Source organism: Acipenser ruthenus, chromosome 5, assembly GCF_902713425.1.
Source record: "Acipenser ruthenus chromosome 5, fAciRut3.2 maternal haplotype, whole genome shotgun sequence".
Classification (NCBI taxonomy): domain Eukaryota; kingdom Metazoa; phylum Chordata; class Actinopteri; order Acipenseriformes; family Acipenseridae; genus Acipenser; species Acipenser ruthenus.
The window spans coordinates 12,702,948-12,721,693 of NC_081193.1; the positions used below are offsets into that span (position 1 = coordinate 12,702,948).

Consider the following 18,746-nt stretch of genomic DNA (forward strand, 5'->3'; position numbering starts at 1 on the left):
TATGATTTTAAGTTGGTTCCCAGTATATTAAGTGTGCTACAGATTTGTGTTAATGGTTAGTCAACGCTAATGCCTTTTTTCTGCCTCAGGTATGGAGTTGAAGGTGATTTGGAAATGTGGTTTTATATTTTTATCTAAACCGCACACCATTTCAAATCAGGGAGAGCACTTTCAGGTTTGAATTCTTCCCTGCTGATGTGCACTGTAATAATCGTGTATGTATCAGTGAATGGGGCACCATCTTTATTCAGGGTTTTCTTTTTCATTTACAGAGGTGGGAAATGGGGTGATACAGTCAATGGGACAGTCCCCACCTATCAGGGAATTCAGGGAATTCCGGAAGAACCTGCAGAACCCCCACAGAAGATAAGCCAAGGTATTATTGTGTAATGCGCTTTCATTTTAGTTTTTTAAACTACCAGTTCTCTGATATTACTGTTGACCTGCCATCACTGAAATTGATGATTGGATGAGATTGCCAAACAATATTAATACAGTATCCCCACTACTGTTGAAGCATGATAAAACAGCATGTCCCTGGATCGATAACTTATGTTATATTATATTAGGATTGCCTAAATGATTTGTTTGTGTCCACTGCCACCACAGAATTAATTGCTTGTGTCACTATTGTTTCCACTGACTTGAAACTTAATAGGCATAACAAACACCGAATTTGTTGGTTGTCCTTGACTATCTGTGGCTGTGTGCCAGTTAAATAAATCTACTTACAACAATTGCTCCAAAATAACAGGTTTTCCTGTTATTTAAAGATTTTGCATATCGTATTGCATTGTTTGTGTGTTCTTGCATGATTTTAATGTTTTTTAGAAATCTGAAATGAAGCATTTTGTAGCTGCATTTGTTTTAACCCTTAGTGGTCCATTTATTCAGCGCGTCAGGTCCAATTTATTTTATTTTCACACGCAGTTTATTTTAGGTGCGCTGTTTAAAAGTATTTTTTTTCACAGTAAATGTCGGACCAGGTCCGACATAGGACCGCAAAGGGTTAATTTCCCATTATACATCAGAAATGTATTCCTTCCAATATTAGATTTACTGATATCGTGTCTGTTGTGGTTGACAATACAGTAACCTTTGAGGACAAGCGGAAGGAGAACTACCAGCGTGGGAACGCCGAGCTGGAGAAGCGGAGGCAGTTACTGCAGGAGCAGCAGCAGCGGGAGCAGGAACGACGGACGAGAAAGGCGCAGGAGGAGAGGGAGAGGTGGGAACGGGAGCAGCAGGAGAAGGAGAGAAAGCGGCAGTTAGAACAGGAGCGCAGGATCGAGAGGCAGCGGGAGATCGAGAGGCAGAAGGAGGAGGAGCGCAGGAAAGAGATGGAACGCAGGGAGGTGCGTTGGAGCCCAGGCTTCTGTTGCAGACCTATTCTGATTTGTTTAATTGAGCCAATTTAACTTTAAGTCATTTTATTAGTTCATTATTTTATTCTACATGTTTAATATGCCCTCTAGGACCAGAATTGGCCATCCGTCAACTAGGGGTGTGCCGATTCATCGGTTCACACGGTGAACCGTGATACTTTTCTTGACGATACGATTATCGATACAGTGACCCCTGTATTTTTTTAATAGAATTGTCTGCTAACATAAAACATGAGTATCCATTCAGTTGTGTCAACCCCGAAAACATTAAACGGCGAAGTTCGACCTGCTCTGGTCGGTTTAGAATCCAGTGTGGACTCGCCTCATGTTCTAGAAGAGTCACGCTGTGTGTAAAATGTGTAGGGCTCAAATTTGCAGGGCTCCAGACTGGGACTAAAATGGTTGCAAATGCGGCAAAAAATATATGTAAACTGTTTTTTCTGGGTTAGGCGCATTGGCGCCTGTAACACAAAAATGCTGCCTCTCCCTTTAAAAGGATGTGTCAATATATATGAATGTTCTAATAATTCGTTGGTCTGTAACACGTTTTAATAAACTGAAGTGCGAGAAGGACAGTAACAAATACACTAATACTAATAATAACAATTTCATCGAATACAAATGCTAGTAAGCGCACATAGATGCTGTACTGTATTAACACCAGCAGAATACGGTAACCCTGGTTTCATGCAACAGTTGTGATGGTGACCAAACGTGTTTGAGTGTTGTGTAAACATTTAGTATATAATATCATAAATAGCAGAATCAACTTGCTGCAATTTAGACTTGTTTTTCACTGAAAAATAAACAGTAACATGTAATCATAAGAGCTGTCTGTGTTACATGCTGTCAGATCAGGACTTCACTGCAGCATGCTGTTTCCCATGTTACACTATACACAATTAGAGGTGCCGTCACCAGTTCCAGACACAACACTTGCAAAATATTTAAAATATAAACATTGCAGTTCATTGCAGTCATTAACCACAGAATGTGTCAACAAACAAGTGAGTACAGACATTGAGTTACTGTTTTTTAGTATCACTTTAGTGTCTTAACAAGTTGTATTTTAAGCAGCTGAATATGGTAGCAACTAACTTGCTCCTGAGGTGGCACCCAGCAACTGAATTCGGCAGCCAATTTTTTTCTGGCCTGGAGCCAATGGCTCCTAAGACAAAAACTTTGTCTGGAGCCCTGATTTGTAATTTTGTTTTAAAGAAATGTATTTTAAAGAACAAAGAGGAAACAAAAGCAAAACATGCCGTGAAGCTCATTTGACCAAAAGTGCTTTACCAGTGTTCATGCAAACACTTGCACAAGCAAATTAGACAGTTGTGAGATTATTATGTTTCCTGCTTCATTTACTGTATCATAGCATGACCCTCGTACCGTGATACGTATCTTATCGTGAAGACACTGCCCAACCCAGTTGTAAACCCTTCTGAGTTTGTTGGTCCTAGGAACATTTCCAGTTCAAACCCCCATGCGACTACCCTTTTTGTTGCAAGATATGGTGAATGCTCATCTGCTGCACCCCAGTCTGCATCCCAGTCTTAGCCCTGATACTGAAACGATGGCACACTGATGAAGTTGCTGCTGTTATTCTTCAGGCTGCGAAACAGGAGCTTGAACGACAGCGGAAGCAGGAATGGGAGCAAACCCGGCGCCAGGAACTGCTGAATCAGAGAAACAGAGAGCAGGAAGACATTGTCAGATTGAAAGCGAAAAAGAAGAGCCTAGAGATGGAGCTAGAGGCCGTGGTTAGTGGAGATGCTATGCTTCTGTCACACTGTTAACTTACAATGCTGAGGGCCATATGCATTTTTATATAAACCCTGTTTTAAGATTTAAACAAATTTGTTGTCAAGAGGTAAATTTTCCAACCATCTTTCCGTAACAAGGCTGTAATCATGTATCTCATTCATTCTGCCCAGGGTGACAAACACAAGCAGATCTCTGGCAGGCTTCATGATGTTCAGAACAAGAAGGTGGTCCAGAAAAGCGAACTGGATCTGATCAATCAGAAGCAGGACCGTCGGATCATGGAAATCAATAACCTGCAGCAGCAGCTCGAGGTTGAAACACATTCTCAATTCTCTGTTCTCAATTCTCTGAAGTTGTGTGCTTATATTGCTTTGCTTCACTTCCAGAAAACACTGAACATACTGTTTATAGTTATTACATGTTCAGGTTTGAGAACTTAACCCAGATGCACACAAACTCATTCACTGTAATCAGGTTAGCAGTTCTTCAAATGTAGGACTATTTTGTGATTGTTATTTCTAAAATGCACTTTTCATTCTTTAGGACTACCAGAGAAAGCTCACTCAATTGGTCCCGGAGCAGCAGATGCTTACTGAAAGACTTAAAAACACGAACCTTAACAATGTGCAGAGTAAGTATAGACTATATTGGGTTGAACAGACTTTGTTATACACTTAAATGTATAATTACTTCCAGCTTACCATTTCGGTGGACTGATGTGTAATGAACATGTATGATCATTCATGCAGTGGGTGCCTGAATGGAGACAAAGCTGTACCCCGGTTTTCTACCCCAGTTTACAAAACACTCTAATTGAAAATACAATCCATATGCAAAACCTGGATTTCTCTGTTGGCAGGGAATGGATTATGTCTTTTAGAAAACTGTTTCAAAAGGAATTGTATGCAGGTTGGAATAACACTACCAGCAGAGCCTGGTTGCCACAAGTATAAAAAAAAAAAAAAAAAATTGAAAAAATGCAAACCGAATACTAAAAAAAAAAAAATCAATGTCTTTGTAAAATGATTTTCCCTCATTAGCTACACCACTCACGACTTTGATGAGGAGTCAATCTGAAAAGGATGTCTCGTGTCGTATGCTGAAAGAGCAGCTGGATGCCTTGGAGAAAGAAACCTCGTCAAAGTTGTCTGAAATGGAAGTGTTTAATAACGAGCTTAAGGTAAGAGCTACAACTTTTGAAAACATACTTTTGTTTCTCGTCCATTTTCATTAAGCAGAAACGAGTCTCTCGTGTCCTTACATCGTGCAGTTTTCAGTTATGTGTTTTTGTAATACAGCTGAAATACCTGGCTTTTAGCAGAGGACTTTGTCTTTACTTGGTTTTAAAGGTTAGTAAACTTCCAAACCTGTTTTTTAAATGTGTTTATCACTGAAAAAAAAACAAAAACAAAACATTTACAAAACTCCATGTGCATTTTCCCAAAGCATCAAGACATGGTTGGACATGAAGCTTTGCCTCTCAGTGGAACTGCTCGGTATTACCCTGAAGTGCAGTTGCATACCCGTAGCTATCTGACAACTCCTTTTATAAGAGTGGTTTATAGAGCCATGTAGCCCCATATCAATAAAAAAAGCACATTAGTTGAGGGAAGCTATTACCCCAGCTTTTCATTTTCAGTCCCAAATGTGTGGTTAACAAAAACACTACTACCTACTAATTGGTTTAATTCTTACTTTGTGTTCTGTGTCATTAACTTGCAACTAGCACTTCTTAATCTCTCTCCTTCTGTGCTATCTTGCAGTGTGAGGATATGGATGACTCTGTCCTTCAGTGTCTTCTCTCTTTGCTGGGCTGTCTCAGCAACCTCTTCCTCTTAATTAAGGTTATTTTATACTTTGTTGTGTTTTACCTTTTCTATCTCTATTATGAACATCATCGGTTCCATTTGCTTGTCTCATGCCTCTCTGGTTTATGAAAAGCATGGACTACATAAGCAGTTTTTTTTTTTTTTTTTTTTCATGGTAAATATTTTCTTTCTGAAAGCTGCTTAAGGTTTGCACTTGAGATCATATTTGAATGAATGCCTGCTGGAATGTTTTAAATATTTTGTTTTTGTTTTTTTCAATACCTCTTCCTATATTTGTCTTCCATACTAACTTTATATCTCACCAGTACCTTCACCAAGGATGTATGTTCACAGTTCACAGTATGGATGTATGTTCAGACATGTGAAATACCGTGGTGGTGTGTCGTGGGTTTACACTCATTAACAAAATAATAAAAGCAGACACATTTCAAGCTTCGTAATTGTTAAGGCACAAGTTGAAACCTAGTTTTAACTCTGTTTTTGTCAACTGGAGGATTTTGGTTTTACTGTAAATAAAAAATAAATAAATAAATAATAAGAAATCTTGAAGCAATGCATCCTGAGTCTTATTCTGAATGTTTGAGACAGGGAGCATGTGTATTTCAGAACATATGTACCTGGTAGAAATCTGTGGTCTGAAGAGGATATTATCCCCCGAGATAAGGATATCGTTGGGGCATCTCTACTGGTCACTCTTGCATCATAAACGTAATCTAGAGAACAATTTAACCAGTTGTCATGAAACTTGACAAGAACATTCTGAGTGTATAAGATTCTGGGGACATGTATAGGCACCTATACGACCAGCTGTACATTATTATGGCACTCTTACTAGTGTTTTTACACAAAGAACTAGGTATTTAATTATACATTTATGGATAAGCCGTATAATTGAGTCGTAGCCCATACATTAATAATATTAATGCTGCATGTCAGAACGTCAGAAGTCCTAGATACACTATGTTGTTACATCAATTAATTGTGCTCTTACCAACTCTATTAGCGTGTGTGAGGTCTGCAGCCGCTTTTGAAATCCCACCCTAAAGCCAGAGAGTCGTCTACAAAAAATCTAAAACAGAACATAACGCTGCCTTTCAATAATTTAAAACTTTGTAAAGACTCTAACCTAAATCTGCTAAGAATTAGAAACCCATTTCTTAAAGAAAATAAAAGTTCCATAACAAATTGGGCTGCTGTGATTTAATCAAGATTATAATTTTGTATCTCAGGGCTATAGTGACTTAATCATAAATTACTCAAGCTGTGCTTGACAGAACTGTGCTGCAAACCATGAAGTGCATTCTTAAGTACTAATACATAGAGCAAACAAAAAATGATTACATGAATTGGTACAGAGTAAGGAAATAATTTTGTTAGACATGTATTCCATTTTTCAATGGTGTTTTTTCAATGGGTTACTCAAGCCCTGTTCACACTTCCATTTGTATACCGGTATTACTGCAGAACAATATCCCAATGTCTGTTCACACTGGAGTTGTTATAGTTGTGGTACTGGTATAACTGTATCAATATGAATCTAAAGCAAGTTCCGTACCAGTACAGTTGTGATATGACTGGGAACAGTGAAGTGTGGATAGGTCAGTACGACAATGGAATGGAGGAGTCTGAGGCATGCGCACACTTACACAGAGGATGTTCTATTACCAAGATTCTCAACTCCGCCCTTACTTCCATTGTGTTTGTTTAATTAATGTATTGTTTTTATATTTACAGATAAGTTACAGAAGTAAATACATATAAATACTGACATCCAATACCAATAAATCCAAGTTTTATAATTGCACCCGTCTACTCTGTACTGTATGAAACGCTCATCTCTGTTTTCTGCACATGTGCCATCTCTGGTCCTGCTTTCAGAAAAGTGCGTTTTTCGGATAGATTAAGGTATATCAATAGACTTCAAGTTTTTTATGTTTTTAAACAGCAATAAAATAAGCAGCTCAATATGACACCGCTCCATTGACTGTCAATAGAGAATCTTCTCCCGAGCGCTCTATCCCACAGCCCTTTGCGTGCAGCGTGACAGAGGTCCCCATAGAGAATGAATGGAGTTGAGTATCTTAGTGTAATACAGAATATCTTTGATATAAATGTATTGATATAAACCAGGTTACATGTGAACAGTTATATTGTACCAGTATCGGTATCTTGTACTGGTGTTGAAAAGTGAGTTAGGACAAAGTGTTATCATATCGGCATATTCTAAACTAATTTTACCAGTATCGTTCAGATACAAGTGTGAACAGGGTATAAGAAACTGAGCCAAATCATTTCCATGTGTTTTCAGTGTCTCAGCATTCCATCATGTTCCCTTTTATAGTGAAATGCATGAGAAGTTCAGCATTGAAATAAGATTTATTTTATTTATGTACTTCAATAAAGGTTCATGAGCCATATATACATACAGGAGACTGAGATGGAATAACAGGATGTTGGACCATCTGTTGATATGCCATGTGAGAATATTCACAGATTCATTTTCCCCCAAGTGATTTATATAAAGATATGCAGTGCGTTGAAGGATTGTGTTTTTGTAGGATCTTCGGCAGAGTCAAAGCAAACAGCAACGCGGTCTTGAGGAGCTTTACAAGATCAAAGAGGAGAAACTGCGTGAGATTGAGAGGCGGAAGGAACAAGAACTTTTGCAAAAAAGGAAGGCAGAGGAGGAAGCCATCAGGTAACTAAGCTGCCCCCACTGGTGAGGTCACCTCTCTTCCACTGGATAACACAATAGCTTTCGAAACACAAAGCATTACTAGTCCTTGAGGTACGATGACTGTTATATATAGCACTCTATTTGAAGGTGCTAAAGTTACAATAATAATGCTGGTCACTCACAATCCATAAATGCTTGAATATGGGTTCATAGGGTTCCTAAAGTTTATAATTATAGTTTACAAGATTAATATTGTGTGTGTGATGTATCCAAACTATAAAGTACTCTAAAAGGGCACTTTCTCCTTTAAACCACAAGGCTGCTGAGACTAGACCTGTGATTAAACGACTCTAAACGGTTCATTGGGGTCAGTGAAATTGTTCCCCCAGTTGAATAACTATATATATATATATATATATATATATATATATATATATACACACACATATATATATATATTTATATATATACACATAGATACTCACATTATATATATATATATATATACACACAGTGTATGTGTATATGTATATGTGTATATATATATATATATATATATATATATATATATACACACACACATATATATATTTATATATATACACAGATACTCACATTATATATATATATATATATATATATACACACAGTGTGTGTATGTATATGTGTATATGTATGTATGTGTGTATATATATATATATATATATATATAAAAAAAATATATATATATATATATATATATATATATATATATATATATATATAATGTGTGTGTATTTTTTTATTTAAGATTTGAAATGCATCTAAACTTCTAGAACAGGATTTTAATTTTGAGGGCTTATGTCTGACTACCTCCCAGGATTGACTGTTGTTTTTTTTTCTGTTGTGTCTCCTTGTAGAAAAGCAAAACAAGAAAAAGATAACCTGTGGAGGGAAAAGGTCAGAAGAGAGGAAGAAGCGCGTCAGAAGAGGATGCAGGAGGAACGATCCCAGAAGCTACAGCAGGAGGAGGAGCTGGAGGCCGAGGCCAGGCTGCGGGAGGCACAGGAAGGAGCGATGCGGGAGCAAAGGGAGGCTGAGGAAATGCTGCGTAAAGAGGAGGAGGAGCGCCGAAGGCAGGCCCAGGACCGAAGAGAGAAGGAGGAAGAACAGAGGAGGCAGGCCCAGGCGAGGAGAGAGGCCGAAGAGGAGCAGAGGAGGCAGGTCCGGCTTCAGAGAGAGGCTGAGGAGGAGAAGAGGCGACAAGAGCAGAGGCAGCCTCACAAAGAGGAAGACAAGTCTGAGGAGGCTGAGGAGCGGAGGAGGCAGCAGCAGCAGAATTCAGAGAACTTCAGCAAGATCAACCTGCAGGAAAAAATATCTTCCATGCTGAAGGGGTTTGACGAGAGAGGTATGGTTACAAATATTGGAATAAGTCTTACAAATGAGAGACTCACAGATTCTTTTCATTTATTTTATTTCAATAAATGGTAATCTATACCAGTGCAACATTATTCACACTATAACATTTTAACTCTGTTTGAGGTGAATTGAGGTATGGTGACCCTACAGATGTTCCCAGAAAAACATTATACTATTTTGTTTACTTATTTACCTTAGGTATGTGAAGTACTGTACAGCTTTTTCAGTTACTAAAAATAAAGTTAAAGCATACTGTATGCATTGATGCTGATTGTCCTGTGTGCGTTGTATTTTATTACAGGCAGCATGACTAGCCTTTCAGGACACAGGACATCGGCAGTGTTGGTCACTTACAGAGCGCTTTACCCCTTTGAAGCTAGGAATCTCGATGAACTCGCATTCAGTGCTTCTGATCTGATTGAGGTACAATATTACGGGCTATTTTGCAAAACTACAGTTCCTGTGCACTGTGAATATGAAGCTGCTGCACACGTGAAAAGGAAATAAATATATATACAAGTAGGTGTTTCTAATCATTTTGTATTGATCGATTAATCATCCGATCTACGCGATCGATTAATCACATCACACCTGTTTTCTAGTGATATGAAATTGTATTGAAAGTCAATTACAAGTAATCACCTTTTAGTGACGTAATCTGACATTTTCTTTTGAGCTATACTGCTCGTTTGCGATTCCTTCAGCCGAAATGCAGTGTCTAAAAGAAAAAGATACAATATATATATATATATATATATATATATATATATATATATATATATATATATATATATATATATATATATATATATATATATATATATATATATTCTAAATGGATAACCATCATTTAATCTACAGGTTGACGAGACCACTATTGGAGGAGAGCCTGGCTGGCTTTATGGAAGTTTACAAGGACACACAGGGTGGTTCCCTGCAAACTATGTGGAAAAAGTAGCTGAAAAGGAAGTACCATCAGCTTCAAAAACAGCCTTACTTCCACCCACAGTGTCCAAGTCCTCTACCTCACTCTCTTCTGGGTAAGTTACTTTTTCTTGGTCCTTTTCCTGTTAAGTAAGGTCATATTTAGAACAACGTGTAACTTCTGAGTGGAAGGAAGGTCCTTGTTCATTGTATTAGGCAGTCTCATTACTTATAACTTTAATTATTTACATTGGGGAATTAACATGCTGAGAGAAACAGTGCTGCCTTAACTTGTGTGTTCTGCTATACATTGTGAACTGTCCCCTTTCTGTAAGCAATTCTTATCTTAAGTTCTTGAGGGTATTAGAACTTTAAATTCTGGCCTCCGTGACATGGTTTTAGTACAGCTTTACCAAATTCAATGAAATTTCCGAAGCTATGAACGTTTGGTCATTTTGACACCTGACTAGCTTGGTGGTTGAGACCAAATCTTGGTATCTGCTCACAAAAATTTGATGTAGGCCATGCAGCACGTAGATGTATAAATATTGACCAACCTGTAAATAATGGAGGAAGAACAGAGACGTCAATTAAATTGTAACCTGACGGGATCATATGTTGTGAAAAAAAAAAAATCTGTGTTTATCTAGGCCGCTGTCTCCAAGTAAAACAAAGGACGAGACGGGTTTCCAGCAAAACCAATCCCTGGCAAGCATGAGTGGCAGCATTGCTTGGCAAAAATCTGCTTTCACTCCTACTGTACCCCCTGGATCAGTATCACCTGAGCACAGCCAGGTATGTCTCTCTAACCATTTGAAGTGATCTGCTGTAAAATAAAAAATAAAAATAAAAAGTTTGAGCATTTCATACAAGTACATGTGTATTTTAGTAACCGTTTGATTCCTAAAACATGAGCATGCACAATATATTAATTCTGAGGCTGTACTAGCATATGGCATATGGTTCAATATAATATGTCTTCCATGACTTTAAACAGTTAAATATTGTTGATACTGATTAAGTGAGTGTACAGTAAAAAGACTGTGTAGTGTTTGGTCTGGGATTCAATGAGATAAAACTTGCAGCTCAGAGCGTCTTACTGCAGGTGGAAAAACTGTTGCTGTTAATTAGAGAACTGTAACTGTGGTCAGTGGAAATGTACCTTAAGAATGATGAATAACTTCTATAGTAAAGGCAGACCCTTGTAGTCTATAGTCAACAGGAAGAAGCCAAAAGCAACCTAATATTGTAGTTAATCCTTAAACTCTTCAGAGCCTAGTGTGGTAAGAGAAGGACTCTTTTTGATATAATTATCACAGAGATGTTATGCCAGCATGATTTAAAACTGATTTTTTTTTTTGCCCTGTAGGGTCAGGTTGTTGATCATCTTCAGGCACAAGCACTGTGCTCCTGGACTGCAAAAAAGGATAACCACTTGAACTTCTCAAAAGATGACATCATCACCGTGCTGGAGCAGCAGGACAACTGGTGGCTCGGGGAACTCCAAGGTGCCAAGGGCTGGTTCCCTAAATCCTATGTCAAAGTAATGCCTGGAAGCAAGGTGCAGAATGAGTAAGTCATGCCAAGACTTTTAAAAGGGGGCTGGTTCCCTAAATCCTACGTCAGTAATGTCTGGAAGCAAGGTGCAGAATGAGTAAGTCATGCCAAGACTTTTAAAAGGGGGCTGGTTCCCTAAATCCTACGTCAGTAATGTCTGGAAGCAAGGTGCAGAATGAGTAAGTCATGCCAAGACTTTTAAAAGGGGGCTTGTAGAACGTGAATGGAACTAACATAAAACAGAAAGGGAAGAGTTAACTAAGTCTTACCACATGATTTCTGCAACCTGCCAACAAAAATATAAGTAAAAAGTAAGAGAAATAAACTATGTAGTATTTTTTTTTATGTATTCTTAAAGCATTTTATCTAAAAATGCAACAGAACACAATGTGCCGCATTGTTTATGAATATGTTTGTTGAACATACCCACATACCTAATACCGCAATATGTTTCATCTCTCTTTCTATAGTCCAATTTATGCCACAGTCAGTGTGGACACCAGCACATCAGCCCAAGATGTAGCTGAAGGTAAGAATAAAAAAGGTCCCACTTAGTCACAGTACTAATACAACATTGAAAAGGCACTAATAAGAATTGATTACTAAAGTACAGTAAGTTGCAATATTTATTTTTTTGTAATTACATTATTTGTTATTTATCATTGTACCAGGAGAACGCCCATAATATTCTCATTTGCTAGTTATTGCTTATCTAAATAAGTCCCCCTAATTTTACTAGTGTCTTTTTATAGTATTTCTATGTAGCATGATCAAGTGTATAGTTATAGATGAACACTACGGATGACAAAAAGTAGAATTCTTCATCTGTATTTCTTCTGTGCAGAATATGTGGCAATTTACACCTATGAGAGTCCAGAGCCTGGGGATTTGACCTTCCATGAAGGTGATACCATCCTGGTCACACAGAGAGAAGGAGAGTGGTGGTCAGGCTGTATTGACAACAGGACAGGGATCTTCCCTTCCAACTACGTAAAACCAAAGGATACAGATGTAAGGCTAAACTGCAGCAGTGCATTTCTTTGCATGTCCTTTTATTATTATTATTATTATTATTATTATTATTATTATTATTATTATTATTATTATTACTATTATTATTACTATTATTATTATTATTATTACTATTATTATTATTATTATTTATTTCTTAGCAGACGCCCTTATCCAGGGCGACTTTCAATTGTTACAAGATATCACATTATTTTTACATACAATTACCCATTTATACAGTTGGGTTTTTACTGGAGCAATCTAGGCAAAGTACCTTGCTCAAGGGTACAGCAGCAGCAGTGTCCCCCACCTGGGACTGAACCCACGACCCTCCGGTCAAGATGGAGCTACCACAGGGTATCTCTGCAGAAGTGAATTTGAAACAACTTCCATCGCTAATATGTTGCGTTTTTGGTTGTCATCCTTTTCCTTTAACATGAAAAACAAGTTTTTTGTTTTTGTTTTAGATTGAAAATGATACCTGTGTACTTTATGAGATCAAATTTTTCTGTAGACTGCAGCAAAGTCATAATGCATGCTCTTGGGATTTGTTTCCTTAGGATAGAGCTAGTGCTTTCACACCATTTTATTTGATGTATGATAGCTTTATCTATTTGAAAGAGATGGAGGCTTTTGCTAGTGTTGCCATCATTAGCAGCGAGATTGCTCCAGTCAAAAACACTTTAAACAAATGTGTCTTTTTTTAAATAAATGTGGTGTCTAATTTTTGTGGACCTCCACTTAGTCAGCCACATGGGACTAATAAATTTAAACATAACTGAATATCTTGACTATGTTAGGAAATGTTTATGTTCTAAATATAATTTCACTAGCGGTTGCCAGTAATTGCTGAAATATTTTCTACTGAAGTGTGAATCAAAGGCCAAGTTTAAGCCCCCCACCCTATCAGTCTTGACTGAGTGTCTTTATGTAGTTTCTTAAATATTTATACTTGTACCTGTTTCAACAAACAAAATAGCACGGGATAGATTTTTACCAGCTCAACGTGCAATTAAAACAATAGTTTTACTCGACAGAAACAGTTGCATTTATAAACTTGTAAAAACTATTTAGCAGCTAAATGTGTTTGACATTTTTTTATTTATTTGTATACTAACAAACATTAGCCACCTGGTGCTTGTTCCAAAAAAGCATGAACCAACATCGCTAAAAAAAAAATATTTGTTCTAGATATTTATATCATATTCTATTTTTTCTGTAATACTGAGCCTTATACTGCTTTCAGCAGCTGTCTGTCTTTGGATGAGAAGTAAAACTGAGGTCCTATTGTAAGTGACTCTGCAGCAGCAGTAGTTATTGATGCATAGTTCACCCCCCAGTCTCTAAGTCGCTTTGGATAAAAGCGTCTGCTAAATGACTAATTAATAGAAACATTTCCGTTACATATATCTTGCCATTTTTAGTGGACCCAATCTTGCATAGCTTTTGAGACTGTGACCAGGAACTTTGAACTGGTCAACTCAATCATTGTAGTTAAAGCTGGCCCAAGTCATAAATTGTGTGCTGTATGGCCCATCCCCTTTAATTAAAATATCTCTCATTTTTTCAGGCTTCAAGTAATGTTGTTCGAAGTGGAACATTAATAAAAAAGCCAGGTATGTTTCTGTTTACTGCATCGAACTTGTTTTTAAAACTGAAGTTTTTCTTCAGTGCAAAGTGCAGGTTACTCGCCCCTTTCCCAAAGCATGTGTTAATACACTACAAATTACCAGTCAAGCAGTCCTGTCAAAGACATAATATGCAACTTCAAAGTTCAGTAGAAGAAAAAGGAAACCATGAGAAGTGATCTGAGCGGTTTTGAATGACAAAAGGGATGCATGTAATGGAGGCTTGTATGCATACTTTAAAGTTTACATGTACATCTAGATGTCGATATAGTTTTTTAACTAGCTAAGGACATTCTTTTATAAGTTAATGAGCCAGTCTCTGCCTGTTTTTCACACTTGCATCTAGCTACAAAATGTCATCTAATTTTGATGAAACCTGCCAAGTTAATTTTGTCATGGTAATTTATACACTGTTCACACTTGTTTCGGAGCGATTCTGGTAAAATTAGTTGTACTGATTCTTGACGGAAGTAAGGGCGGAGTTGAGAATCTTGTTAATAGAACATCCTCTGTGTAAGTGTGCGCATGCCTCAGACCTCCATTCCGTTGTCATACCGACCTGTCCACACTTCACTGTTCCGGTATTAAGCTTGCTCTTGCCTGGGTTTTGTATCGATACGGTTGTACCGGTATGACGCCGGTAAGAACTGAAGTGTGAACAGATGTTGCGATACTGATGAAAATGCAAGTGTAAACAGGGGTTTAGATTATCTTAGATCCTGGGGGAATATGAAGGCAGCTGTATGTCTGTATATCAACATTCTTACATATACATAGTGTGATAAATGGCTCTTAATTGTGTGTTTTACAGCCGTGTTGTGGGATGTATGTCTATTAGAGGTGTGCTGATACTCTTGTTTTGAAATCAACACATGAATGAATGGATTTATTTAATGCCTGTCGATAAATACTTCTGAAAGGCAATTAAGAGTATCAGCACACCCCTAATGACTATGAAATTATTTAGACTACTGACTATCAAAAAAAAAAAAGTAAAACCAGTAATTTTTTATTTTAAACACAGAGATTGTCCAGGTGACCACAGCATACACAGCAACAGGCTCAGAGCAGCTCAGCCTGGCCCCTGGACAGCTCATTCTCATCCTCAACAAAAACCCCACTGGCTGGTGGCAAGGAGAGCTACAGGTAAGGGAACAGGTTTCACCTATCTTCTAATATGATTTTGAAAGATTTTAAATATAATTTCTACATTAATTTATTCATTATTTAAAGTATGTATTGATTTATATGTTATTTTTTTTTAAATGTGTAAGTAATCATTTCATCATGTTTTTTTAAGAAATATTGAAAATAACTTCAAATGCTGAATCTTTGTTAAAATAAAAGGTTTATTTTACATTGTGTCTAGTAAATGAAAAGTTTCTTATTTGAATTGTGTCCAAAAAATTGATTAGATATTGTTTAGTTGGTGGTGTTATTAAAATCGCCTCATTAAAAATGTGTATTGCCTTAGATATGACATCAATGAAAAAGCAATGCACCTTTTGAGTTGCAAGTTCAGGCCCTGGTTCTGTCCCACCTTGATTACTGCAACTCCCTCCTGGCCAGCTCCCTTGCCTCTGCTATCCATCTGCTCCAGCTCATCCAAAACTCTACTGCTCGCCTTGTCATTTCCCTTCCTCGTTTCTCCCACGCTACACCCCTGCTCCGCTCTCTCCACTGGCTCTCTATTGCTGCTCGCATCCAATTCAAAACTCTTGTACTCGCCTATCGCTGTCTCAACCTTTCTGCTTCCTCCTATCTCCAGAATATAATTTCTCCCTACACCCCCTCTCGCCCCCGCCACTCTTGCACCTCCGGCAGACTGGCTGTACCCCGCCATCCGCTCCCCCGCCTCCAGAGCCCACTCCTTCTCCACTCTTGCCCCTCAGTGCTGGAATGACCTACCCACAGATATCAGGAGTGCTCAGTCTCTGACCACCTTCCTGCACCTCCTCAAGACACACCTGTTCAGACAGCATCTGTAAACCTCACAACTCTCGACTACACTGGACTATTGGGCACCCAATTGTACCAGTACTTGCATCAGCTTGTACTTGCACTGAACTGCTCCATACCTTGCCGTATTATACTACTGCTCTTAATTATAAGTACTTATTGTATCTTGTACTTGATTTTACTCTTATAGGTGTCCGTATTCACGTTTTTTGTAATTGCTCTTATTTGAAGTCGATTTTATCCATTTTTATCATACTTAGTACATGCTTTTAATGGACTTTACTCGTATAAGCAAATATTTTTACTATACATTTAACTGCTCTTAGTCAAACTCGCTCTTAAATGTAATTATTTACTGTATTCTTTATTTTGCTCTTATTTGAACTTGATCTTATTTTCTACTGACTTTACTTGTACTTTTATAACTGTTCGTATCTGTAATGTGATATTTTGTAACAACTGTAAGTCGCCCCGGTAAGGGCGTTGGCTAAGAAATAAATTATAATAATTTTTAAAAAATAGTCTACAACATAGTAAAAGTTAAATGTGGCAAAGAGTTTTTATTTTTTATTTTGTTTTCGTCCTAGAATAATGAGTAAGATTGCAATTACCTTATTTTATTTTATATTTAAAATTAATTTCGGATTTTAGTTTTTGCAGCAGGTTTTCGTATTGGGTGTTGTAATCATTTGTTCTACTGTTCCTTTTTCAGGCAAGAGGGAAAAAACGTCAAAAGGGATGGTTTCCTGGTAGCCATGTTAAACCTTTGGGTGCAAGCAGTGACAAAACTACTCCAGCCCCCACGCCAGCTCCCACGCCAGGTAAGAGCACCTCTGTGACGGATAGTCAGTCACGTCATCACTGAAAACAAGCAGGAAGGTAAACTGAACCTCTCCTACATTTTGGTACTAAATTGTTGTATAATTTGGAGCCATGAACTAAACTCGTCCCAACAAGTAAAGGACATTCAGAGGTGTGTATTGAGTGTTATAAAGTAAATACCCAAATGATTTTAATGTGAAACAGGTGTCAGCTAAGGTGTGTGATGATGGCAAAATACAAATACAGTATCTATGTCGGGCCTCGGTTCCCCAGCTGTCCATTGTCCTTACCTTAATATGATGTTTGAGCACCAAAACTACTAATATGGTCCTGGCTTTGAATATGAACATTGGAAATGCGTGTGTGATTTGACTGCATTTATACACATCTTGGAGTATCCCTTCATTTTGTGTAGTATTGTAAAGCAACTAAACTAAAATGTTGTGCAACAAAAAAACTACATTCATTTGATATGATTACAGGGAACTGTTTCTGCCTTAGCAATTTTCTGAACGCTACATTTTAAGCTTTCAAAGCTTTCAGAAAAAAATATTTTCGTTTTAAATTATATTTAAATAATATAGTTACCGTACTATAATTTTTTTATCATGTTATACAGTGAAATCAAACCCTACAGATGTAGTTTTGCAGTGTTCTATCATTAAACTTTGTTTAGCCACTTCCCTTTGCAGCAAGCTGATGGATTCTGCATCTGTTTTGTATTTAGTGTGCCAAGTAATAGCCAAGTATGACTATGCAGCCATGAATGAAGATGAACTGAGTTTCTCCAAGGGGCAGCTTATCAGTGTTCTGAACAAGGATGATTCGGATTGGTGGAAAGGAGAGCTCAATGGAGCAGCAGGTCTCTTTCCTTCAAATTATGTCCAGATGACCACAGAGTCTGATCCAAGTCAGCAATGTAAGTACACTCTTCCAATACATTCTCTAACATACAGTGGCTAAAAACAGTGTATTCAGTCATTTCAAACCATCTCCACATGAATTTCTAACAAGTTAGTGTGCAAAGAACAAAATTTGAACCAACACTTACTTTCCTTGGTTTTGTCCCTGAATAATATCAATTTACAAGAAGGTTGTTTAGCACAGGTTTCCTTGTGTAATGAGTACTGGGAGAATTTTTGTTCAGTTGGAGAGATATAAATAAGTCATCTCCTAAGACACACAGAGCTAGGTATATTAAGAGATCTGATGATGGCTTGCTGTTCTTAAGTGTTTCTGCTTTTTACATCCTTCAAATCTGTAGTAAGTCTGTTTTAACCACACTTAAAGCAATGTACTGTACTTGACAAACCCTGTCACTTTAAGCAACCATTATTTTCCAAGTCTCTCTGAGGCCTTTATTAGGAGCTAGATGCAAGGGCAGCAGTGTGGAGTAGTGGTTAGGGCTCTGGACTCTTGACCGGAGGGTCGTGGGTTCAATCCCAGGTGGGGGACACTGCTGCTGTAACCTTGAGCAAGGTATTTTACCTAGATTGCTCCCGTAAAAACCCAACTGTATAAATGGGTAACTGTATGTAAAAATAATGAGATATCTTGTAACAATTGTAAGTCGCCCTGGATAAGGCCGTCTGCTAAGGAATAAGTTGAGAATGTTTTTGGGCGTCCATGGCATGGTCTAGGTTTCATTGCTTTGAAGAGGAGTGAAGTAGAACTGGAGTTTCTAAACTGATCAAGTCAACTTGGGGGGGAATCTTGTGAATTAGTCTTGTTGGTGGTTGTATTACAGGAATCACACAGTAAATGCATCCCAGTGTCCCTGTCTCTGTTG

General features: G+C 37.7%; 1 protein-coding gene across 3 annotated transcripts in view; it reads left to right on the plus strand.

The window, feature by feature from the left end:
- The window catches only part of LOC117402466 (intersectin-2), an 81,416-nt gene that overhangs the window by 41,173 nt on the left and 21,497 nt on the right, over positions 1 to 18,746 (plus strand). For 2 of the 3 annotated variants that reach the window (XM_034003614.3, XM_034003612.3), the window contains exons 11-29: positions 273 to 376; positions 1,093 to 1,355; positions 2,996 to 3,145; positions 3,320 to 3,460; positions 3,693 to 3,780; positions 4,190 to 4,329; positions 4,913 to 4,993; positions 7,537 to 7,676; positions 8,555 to 9,045; positions 9,358 to 9,479; positions 9,918 to 10,096; positions 10,631 to 10,775; positions 11,350 to 11,552; positions 12,008 to 12,066; positions 12,382 to 12,548; positions 14,119 to 14,164; positions 15,201 to 15,322; positions 16,848 to 16,956; positions 17,685 to 17,876. In XM_034003614.3, coding sequence (XP_033859505.2) covers positions 273 to 376; positions 1,093 to 1,355; positions 2,996 to 3,145; positions 3,320 to 3,460; positions 3,693 to 3,780; positions 4,190 to 4,329; positions 4,913 to 4,993; positions 7,537 to 7,676; positions 8,555 to 9,045; positions 9,358 to 9,479; positions 9,918 to 10,096; positions 10,631 to 10,775; positions 11,350 to 11,552; positions 12,008 to 12,066; positions 12,382 to 12,548; positions 14,119 to 14,164; positions 15,201 to 15,322; positions 16,848 to 16,956; positions 17,685 to 17,876 — 2,942 coding nt within the window. The remainder of the gene's footprint in view (positions 1 to 272; positions 377 to 1,092; positions 1,356 to 2,995; positions 3,146 to 3,319; positions 3,461 to 3,692; positions 3,781 to 4,189; positions 4,330 to 4,912; positions 4,994 to 7,536; positions 7,677 to 8,554; positions 9,046 to 9,357; positions 9,480 to 9,917; positions 10,097 to 10,630; positions 10,776 to 11,349; positions 11,553 to 12,007; positions 12,067 to 12,381; positions 12,549 to 14,118; positions 14,165 to 15,200; positions 15,323 to 16,847; positions 16,957 to 17,684; positions 17,877 to 18,746) is intronic. The other variant, XM_034003613.3, reaches the window with a different exon arrangement.